The 9,667-nt window shown below is 47.3% G+C and overlaps 1 protein-coding gene across 1 annotated transcript; it reads left to right on the forward strand.

The window, feature by feature from the left end:
• The first annotated feature begins 6,283 nt into the window (after positions 1-6,283).
• Positions 6,284-9,328, forward strand: LOC125539985 (G-type lectin S-receptor-like serine/threonine-protein kinase At2g19130). Its single transcript, XM_048703542.1, has one exon. It carries the CDS (start codon positions 6,328-6,330, stop codon positions 8,854-8,856), a length of 2,529 nt encoding a protein of 842 aa, XP_048559499.1. The 5' UTR covers positions 6,284-6,327; the 3' UTR covers positions 8,857-9,328.
• Positions 9,329-9,667: the final 339 nt, after the last annotated feature.

Genomic DNA, 9,667 nt, shown 5'->3' on the forward strand with positions numbered 1-9,667 from the left:
CTTTGGCCAGGCAAAGAGGCGGGAAGAGCAGGCCTTTAGTACCGGTTGGTGATTCCAACCGGTACTAAAGGGTGGTCTTGGAGCCACCAACCGGTACTAAAGGCCTTGTGCTGCCACCCCAAAGTTTAGTCCCACCTCGCCCGGCGAAGGGCAGCCGCACTGGTTTATAAACCCAGCCGCGGCTACCTCTTCGAACTCCTTTATATACCAGGCTTCTGGGCCTAATTAATTAGGGCGCGCTGCCCTATGAGTCTGCTGGCCCTTCTGGGCCTGCATTTGCACACCCTAGGTCTGGCAGGCCCACTGGGCAGTGCGCCAACAAATTTTTTATATAGTTTTTTCTTTTCTGCATTACTTATTTTCTTCTATTTATTTTGAGTAGTTTTTATATAGTTTTTCTTTTCTGCATTATTTATTTTCTTCTATTTATTTTTGAGTAATTTTTTTGTATAGTTTTTTTATTTTCAGCATTATTTATTTTCTTCTATTTATTTTCTTCTGGAAATTGAATGCTGCATACTGAACAATTAGGTAAATGACCAAAAAACAACAAATGATGTCAGAACATGTTGGAAATTGATGACATCGCTTTAAATGCTGGATACTGAACACAAAAGAAGTCCGGAGTTCAAATAAGTTTAAAAAACATTGAAGTGGCCATGTAACAGATGAGTTCTCGTCCGAAACCCTGATACTCGGAAAGAGTATGTCCAGTTTGTACATGAAGTGCGTCCAGTTTTTGCCGTGACCCTCTCTACTCTTTCGCGCATGCTATGCGGGTGATATGATGATACCATGCCAAGTTTCAACATTTTTAGAATTCATTTTGTAGTGATTTTCAATTTCACGGTCATTTAGCTCTCTAAACAATTAGGTAAATGACCGAAAAATAACAAATGATGTCAGAACATGTTGGAAATTGATGACGTCGCTTTAAATGCTGGATACTGAACACAAAAAAAGTCCGGAGTTCAAATAAGTTTAAAAAACATTGAAGTGGCCATGTAACAGATGAGTTCTCGTCCGAAACCCTGATACTCGGAAAGAGTATGTCCAGTTTGTACACGAAGTGCGTCCAGTTTTTGCCGTGACCCTCTCTACTCTTTCGCGCATGCTATGCGGGTGATATGATGATACCATGCCAAGTTTCAACATTTTCAGGATTCATTTTATAGTGATTTTCAATTTCACGGTCATTTAGCTCTCTAAACAATTAGGTAAATGACCGAAAAACAACAAATGATGTCAGAACATGTTGGAAATTGATGACGTCGCTTTAAATGATGCATACTGAACACAAAAGAAGTCCGGAGTTCAAATAAGTTTAAAAAACATTGAAGTGGCCATGTAACAGATGAGTTCTCGTCCGAAACCCTGATACTCGGAAAGAGTTTGTCCAGTTTGTACACGAAGTGCGTCCAGTTTTTGCCGTGACCCTCTCTACTCTTTCGCGCATGCTATGCGGGTGATATGATGATACCATGCCAAGTTTCAACATTTTCAGGATTCATTTTGTAGTGATTTTCAATTTCACGGTCATTTAGCTCTCTAAACAATTAGGTAAATGACCGAAAAACAACAAATGATGTCAGAACATGTTGGAAATTGATGACGTCGCTTTAAATGCTGCATACTGAACACAAAAGAAGTCCGGAGTTTAAATAAGTTATTAAAAATAAAAAAGAGGTGCAATGCTGGTTAATTTGCTTCAAGCCATTCGGAATAGTGTAGACTGCACTGCACATAGCTCAGTGCAATCTATGCTATTCCGCAAGGCTTGAAGCTAATCAACATGTAGGTGAGCATTGCAACTCTTCGTCATTGTCTGTGCACTCACGGCTTATAAACCGCTCATACTGCCTCTCTCTTGCGAGGTGGGACTAAAAACAGCTTGCCATAACCTCATTAGTACCGGTTCGTGGTACGAACCGGCACTAAATGGTGATGGTGGGGCCACAGCCTGACCGCAGGCTGACACAGCCTCTTTAGTACCGGTTCGTGGCATGAACCGGTACTAAAGGTTCGCCACGAACCGGTACTATTGATCGCCGCCACGAACCGGCACTAATGTACACATTAGTGCCGGCTCTAATTCAAACCGGCACTAATGTGCTTCACGTTTGACCCTTTTTCTACTAGTGTTGGTATGTCTCCAGGAGACGAAACTCGATGTTGTAGACATCTTTTTAGTTATGGAATGTTTGGGTCCGTCCTTTGACAGCTTCGCGTACTTACCTGCGGTCGACACGCGCGGTGGCATTTTGATTGCATGGGACAGCACGGTCCTAGTGATGGATCGCCTCTCCTTCGATACTAATTTCCTGACCGGCATGATCCACCTTAAGGACGGGGCAACATGGTGGATATCGGTGGTCTATGGACCACAAGGTGACGAGCTCAAAAACCAGTTCCTGCTCGAGCTTTATAACAGAAGAACGCTCTGCCCGGGGCCTTGGATGCTGTTAGGGGATTTCAACATGATCCTCTGCGCTTGTGAGAAAAGCAATACTAATCTGAATAGGAGCATGATGGCTAGATTCAGAAGCTTCGTGGATGACCACGAGCTCAAGGAGATTTATATGCATGGGCATAGGTTCACATGGACGAATGAGAGAGACGCGCCGACTTTCACGAAGATTGATAGGGTACTGGTGTCCATTGAATGGGAGCTGGCGCATCCGGACCACCTCCTCCAAGCTCTATCTTCAAACATATCAGATCACGCGCCATTGCATCTGTCCACAAGTGCGCTGTCTGCCCCCAAAAGAAGATTCCGCTTTGAAGTGTTTTGGACGAAGCTGGATGGCTTTGAACAAGCGGTTCGGGAGGCTTGGGTCTGTGATGAGGATATCGTGGATCCATTTAAGAGGCTGAATCAGCTATATAGGAACGCTAGCAACTACCTACAGTCTTGGGGCCAAAAGAAGATTGGTAAGATCAAGGTGCTCATTGCCGTGGCAAATTGGGTGATCTTCAGATTTGATCAAGTACAGGAAGGGAGATCGCTATCTTCCTTAGAGCTCTGGCTCCACAGAACGCTTAAGCTCTCCCTGCTTGGACTCGCTTCATTGGAGAGGATGATAGATAGGCAGAGATCAAGGATCAGGTGGCTGAGAGAGGGAGACACCAACACCAAGTTGTTTCAAGCTATCGCCAATGGTAGGAGAACGAAGAACTTCATCCCAAGCATTAGGTATCGGGATGAAATTGCCACGGACCAACAAAGGAAGGAAGAGGTTTTTGCGGAGGCCTTCGATGGGTTGCTTGGCATGGCTACGCAAAGAGAGTTCACCCTTGATACGAATGCTCTCGAGGTGGAGCAGGTCGACCTTGCTGATCTTGACCTAATCTTCACGGAAGAGGAGGTGTGGAATGTCATCAAAGAGATCCCCCCTGATCGTGCGCCGGGGCCGGACGGCTTTATTGGTACCTTCTACCATAAAGCATGGCCCATAATCAAAGGGGACATAATGGCAGCCTTGCTGAAGCTCTACGTCGGCGACTTGAGAGGCTTCGCTAAGCTAAACAAGGCACACATGCTTATCCCCAAGAGGGCTGATGCGGCGGAGGTGGGCGACTACAGACCGATCAGTATCCTGCATAGCTTCTCCAAATTATTCTCTAAGGTCTTGGCCAACCGGGCCCGTGGAAGAATGCATGAAATGGTGGCTGCAAATCAATCCGCGTTCATCAATGGTAGAAGTATACACGACAATTTCCTCCTCGTGAGGCTGGTGGCTAGGAAGATACATGCTCAGAAGCAAAGCGTGCTCTTTCTGAAGCTGGATATATCACGGGCCTTCGACTCGCTCTCTTGGGCCTTCCTTTTCGAGATCCTAAGAGCCAAAGGATTTGGCCTAGCCTGGATGTCCCGGGTGACGGCCTTGCTATCCACGGCATCGACGAGAATCATTGTCAACGGTGTGCCAGGTCGCACAGTCTACCATGCCAAGGGGCTAAGGCAAGGGGATCCTTCCTCTCCTCTGCTCTTCGTCATAGCAATGGACGCCCTCACATGCCTACTTCGCAAGGCCACGGAGAACGGGGTGATCAGCTCATTCAGAGGCATCTCGCCGGTTCAGAGGCTTTCCATCTACGCCGACGACGTCGCGCTCTTCATAAGGCCGTCCACGCAGGACCTGCTCGCGGTACGTGAGATGCTTGCGGCCTTTGGCAAAGCCTCGGGATTGCGCATCAACTTCGGCAAGTCTGAGGCCATTATCATCTGCGGGGATGAGCAAGATAAGCGGAGAGTTGCTGACCTGATGCATTGTGCTATGGGCAGTTTCCCTTGCCGCTATTTGGGGATCTCTCTGGCAATTAGGAAGATGAAGAGAGTGGATTGGCAGCCTATGTTAGACCAGGTCAGGAAGATAGTCCCGGCATGGCAGCGAGGACTTATTCAGAGATCGGGCAGGTTGATTCTCTCTAAGTCCGTGATCTCGGCAAGGCCGATCCATCAGCTTTTGCTTCTCAACGCCCCCGGATGGGTGTTGGAGGAGATCGACAAATGCATCCGGGCCTTTTTTTGGGCGGGGAAGGAGAAGATCAATGGCGGGCAATGTTTGGTTGCGTGGGACACGATTTGCAGGCCGACCTGCTATGGAGGGTTGGGCATCAAAAACCTCCATCTGCAGGCCCTCGCGCTCAGAGTCAGATGGGAATGGCTGTGGCGAACTGATCCGAAGAGGCCGTGGCAAGGGATTAGGATGCCTAAGGATAAAGAGGTTCAATCGATCTTCGACTGCCTGGTCAAGATCACCGTGGGTAATGGGGCGAGTACCCTATTTTGGAAGGACCGATGGGTGCACGGATTCAAAGTTGACGAGATCGCGCCCTTGATCGCTCCCATGGTGTGCAACCGCGCCAGGAACACGAGGACGGTGGAGCAGGCCCTAATTGACAATGCTTGGGCACAAGACGTGGAAGGTGGTCTATCGTTCATGGCCCACATGCAGGTGGCCAACCTATGCCTCGCGATCACATCTGTGCCTAGAGATGAGCACGCGCGCGACGAGTTCCATTGGCCGGCGGACCCCTCTGGAAAATACACGGCTAGATCCGTCTATGAGAGATTATGCATGGGGCTTGAGCGCTCACCCACTGACTGCTGCATTTGGAGGAGTTGGGCACCGCTGAAGTGCAAGATCTTTGCATGGTTGGCCACCAAGCACCGGCTATGGACTTCTGACAGAAGGGCGCGTCATGGACTGCAGGATGAGCCATCTCCGTGCTACCTTTGCTTGCAGGAAGAAGATAATGTTGACCACATCTTTGGGCAATGCGTATATGCGCGGGAAGTGTGGCAGGGATGTGCGGGAAGGCTGCATATCAACATTAGCCTCCCCCCGGACGTGGGCACATTGCAAGACTGGTGGCTCGGGCAAAGGAGACACTTCTCTGGTAAGGTGAGAAGAGGATTTGATTCCTTCGTTACCAGTACTTCTTGGCTGATTTGGAAGCAGCGGAATGCGAGAGTCTTCAACAAACAATCGCAACAAAGATCGGCCGCGCAACTAATAGACATGGCCCTCGACGAGGTGAAGACTTCGAGGGATGCAGATTTCGGAGTAGGAGGTTTAGACCCTTTTGTGAGAGAGTGAGTCTTCGATTTGCTCCAGTGGTGTAAGGTGTTGGTGTACCTCGGTTGGTGTTCGCACCCACACTAGGTTCTTGTAATTATACTTTCTTCCTTCTATAAAGTTAAGGTACGCTATTGGCGTATTCTCGAAAAAAAAAGATATCCGTTGAATTCTCATCTGTAATAGGTTCATTGACACACACATTTGTCTGTTCTTGGTTAGTAAAAAGAATATTTTAAAAAAATAGATTATATTCGAATTTAGCTCTCAACTAAGTGAGGTGTTCTTTCTTGTTTAGGCTAATAACATGATCATTCAGGCCATTGCTTTTTGGCTGGCATTCGACAAGCAGCATGGTATGAGGGTCATCTTCGAATGGAATGGTACCTGCGCACTGAAGCTTGGTGGAAGCCTCATAATTGACTTGACCATGACCATGGTCGTCCATGGGCGGCTCCATGCAGCCACTTCGTCGAAGCTTCACTGGAATTCCACATGGTTTTTGGCAATGCTGCCTTATATTATGCGTACAGGTACCACCAAGCAAGTGTGCACCCAGCTCAAGTGGCAGCCCAAGTGGATGCATAGCTAGTGCTTTCCTAGTCAGCAATCTTGACTACCCCCGTCAGTCAGCTGAACATGCCAATCTGCTTGTTCACATCACACTACTGGTCCTCTTCCATTCTATATATGCATCGGCTTCTTCCTCCGAATAGCAGAGCAGAGCACATCCACACTCTTCTCCATGTCTCTCCTCTGGATATTATCACTCGGGCTTCTCCTCTTGCACGTTCCTCATTGGTGCTCCTCCTCTGCAGCTGCAAGCGATACCCTCACGGCGGGCCAGTCACTCGCCGTCGGCGGCAGCAAGCTCGTCTCGGGGAACGGCAAGTTCGCACTCGGCTTCTTCCAGCCAGCAGCAGGCACCATCAGTAAGTCCCAGAACACCTCCGGCTCCAGCTGGTACCTTGGCATATGGTTCAACAAGTTACCAGTTTTTACTGTTGTGTGGGTTGCCAATAGGGATCAGCCCATCACCGGCACCAGCCTTAACCAAACACAGCTCCAGATATCAAGCGATGGCAATCTTGTCATTGTAAACAATGATTCCGTAGTTTGGTCCACTCGCATTGTCAATAATAGGACACAGGCCAGGAGCATAAACACCACTGCTAGTGCTGCTGTTCTCTTGAACAGTGGAAACCTTGCCCTTACAGTCACAGAGAGCCCATCATCATCGGACCTACCGTTGTGGCAGAGCTTCGATCACCCAACAGATATTGTGCTTCCTGGTGCCAAGGTTGGCCGAAACAAGATCACTGGTTTGAATCGTAAGGGCGTCTCAAAGAAGAGCCTCATTGATCCGGGTCTCGGCTCGTACAGCGTTGAACTAGACATCAGCGGGGCGGTTGTCCTCAAACGCCTAAACCCCTCTGTAGTGTATTGGCATTGGGCATCCTCCAAAACATCATCATTGAAGCTTATACCAATACTCAAGTCCATTCTGGATATGGATCCACGGACCAAAGGTTTGATTAACCCAGCATATGTTGACAACGACCAAGAGGAGTACTACATGTACACCTCACCAAATGAATCATCTTCCACATTTGTCTCACTTGACATCTCTGGTCAGATAAAGCTGAATGTTTGGTCGCAAGCCAGCCAGTCTTGGCAAACCATATATGCCCAGCCCGCCGATGCCTGCACTCCGGCCGCTACCTGTGGAGCTTTCACAGTATGCAACGGCACTGCACAACCATTCTGTGACTGTATGGGGAGCTTCTCTCAGAAGTCACCGCGGGATTGGATGTTTAATGATCGAACAGGAGGGTGCATCAGAAATACACCGTTACACTGCAACACTAGCAGTAACAACAAAAACATGACAAGTTCAACAGATATATTCAACCCCATTGCTCATGTTACGTTACCCTACAACCCACAAAGCATAGACGTTGTTACCACACAGAGCAAATGTGAAGAAGCTTGTCTCAGTTCCTGCTCCTGCACTGCTTATGCCTATAGCAACAGCAGATGCTCTGTCTGGCATGGGGAATTGCTTAGTGTAAATCGGAACGATGGCATTGATAATACTTCTGAAGATGTTCTATACCTCCGCCTTGCCGCCAAAGATTTGCCGCCAAGTTTGATGAAGAACAAAAGAAAACCAAACGTTGGAGCTGTTACCGCTGCAAGCATTATTGGTTTTGGGTTACTAATGCTCATGGTGTTGTTACTGATTTGGAGGAACAGATTCAAGTGGTGTGGTTTGCCTTTGTACAGCAATGAAGGTAGTTCTGCTGGGATCATAGCCTTCAGATACACCGACTTAGTTCGTGCCACTAAAAACTTCTCAGAAAAGCTGGGAGGAGGTGGTTTTGGTTCTGTATACAAGGGAGTATTAAGTGACTCAAAGACTACGGTAGCGGTGAAAAAGCTTGATGGTGCCAATCAAGGGGAGAAGCAATTCAGAGCTGAGGTGAGCTCAATTGGACTGATCCAACATATCAACCTAGTCAAATTGATTGGTTTCTGCTGCGAAGGTCATCACAGATTACTTGTGTACGAGCACATGTTCAATGGGTCTCTTGATAGTCATCTATTTAAGAAGAGCAATAATGCTGATGCTGCTGTCCTAAACTGGAACACCAGATATCAGATAACCCTAGGAGTTGCCAGAGGGTTGTCCTACTTGCATCAGAGTTGCCGCGAATGCATCATACACTGTGATGTTAAGCCAGAAAACATACTTGTGGACGCATCCTTTGCTCCCAAAGTTGCAGACTTTGGATTGGCAGCGTTTGTTGGAAGGGATTTTAGCCGAATTCTGACCACATTCAGAGGAACCAAAGGTTATCTTGCTCCAGAGTGGCTTACCGGAGTTGCTATTACACCAAAAATTGATGTTTACGGCTTCGGCATGGTACTGATGGAGATCATATCCGGAAGCAGGAATTCACCTGAAACACACAACAGTAGCAGCAGCACCAGTTACCACGCTGAATATTTCCCTGTGCAAGCCATCAACAAGCTTCATGGGGGAGATGTGAAGAGTTTGGTGGATCCACGGTTGCATGGTGACTTCAATTTGGAAGAGGCTGAAAGGGTTTGCAAAGTTGCATGTTGGTGCATTCAAGATAATGAGTTTGATCGGCCGACGATGGGTGAAGTGGTCCGGGTTCTCGAGGGTCTGCAGGAAATTGATGTGCCCCCGATGCCAAGACTGCTTGCAGCTATAACGGCGCAACCTGGTGCTGCATATTCAGTGTAATTATAACTCACAGTCGATGCTAATAATCTTTGTTAATTTCAGCAAATTTTAAAGTTGTAGTAATGTCGAGTGGAAGAAATAAAGGCAAGCATTGTAGCAAAGTATGGCAGAACTACCAATATGTGTTTGTTTTGTTGATTGGACAGTTCAATATATATCCTTAAATCCTTACATCGAAGGAAGCTGTCGATTTATATGTATGCCACTACTGGTTCTTCATCGAGAGCACACATAGCCTGGGCGTGCCTCATGCTCACTCCAGGATGTGACCTTCTGACATGGCACCGGCAGCCTGGCCCCACACTTGCTCGATGAAATGTGCGGCAGGCTTCAATGCTGGCATGGCTGTGAAGGAAAAAAGGGTACACATGATATAATGAATCCAGGTTGAAGACGGCCAAAGCTGATATCACAGTATGTAATATGTTGATTATGTCCCCATATAAATTCACTCGATGTGTGTTGAACTTTCTGTTATGGCCTTCTTCTTTTGAGGATATGGTTTCCTTTTAAGTTTCTTGGAGATTGTAGTGATGATACAGCTCTTGTTTCAGATTCAGCATGTTACATAAACAAGGAACGGAATGCATTGCCACTGTTATTTCGTTCTAGAGATTGTTTTTGCTCCAAAGTAACTTTGCTAATCATGAGGTTATTACATAGAACCCGTAGAAGAAAACAACCAGAGTAGACGAGAAGGTGTTGTATAAAGATGACAGTGACATTCATAACCCTGCTAGGAAGAGCACAGAAGTGCTCTGGCTGACAGTGACATTCAGTCCACGCTGACAAAGCAGCGAAGAAGCATCCT

The sequence above is a fragment of the Triticum urartu genome, chromosome 2 (assembly GCF_003073215.2).
Source record: "Triticum urartu cultivar G1812 chromosome 2, Tu2.1, whole genome shotgun sequence".
NCBI classification, from domain to species: Eukaryota; Viridiplantae; Streptophyta; class Magnoliopsida; order Poales; family Poaceae; genus Triticum; species Triticum urartu.

Excerpts from the sequence above, each read along its gene's own strand:
- LOC125539985 (XM_048703542.1), top strand. The coding sequence starts at position 6,328 with ATGTCTCTCCTCTGGATATTATCACTCGGGCTTCTCCTCTTGCACGTT.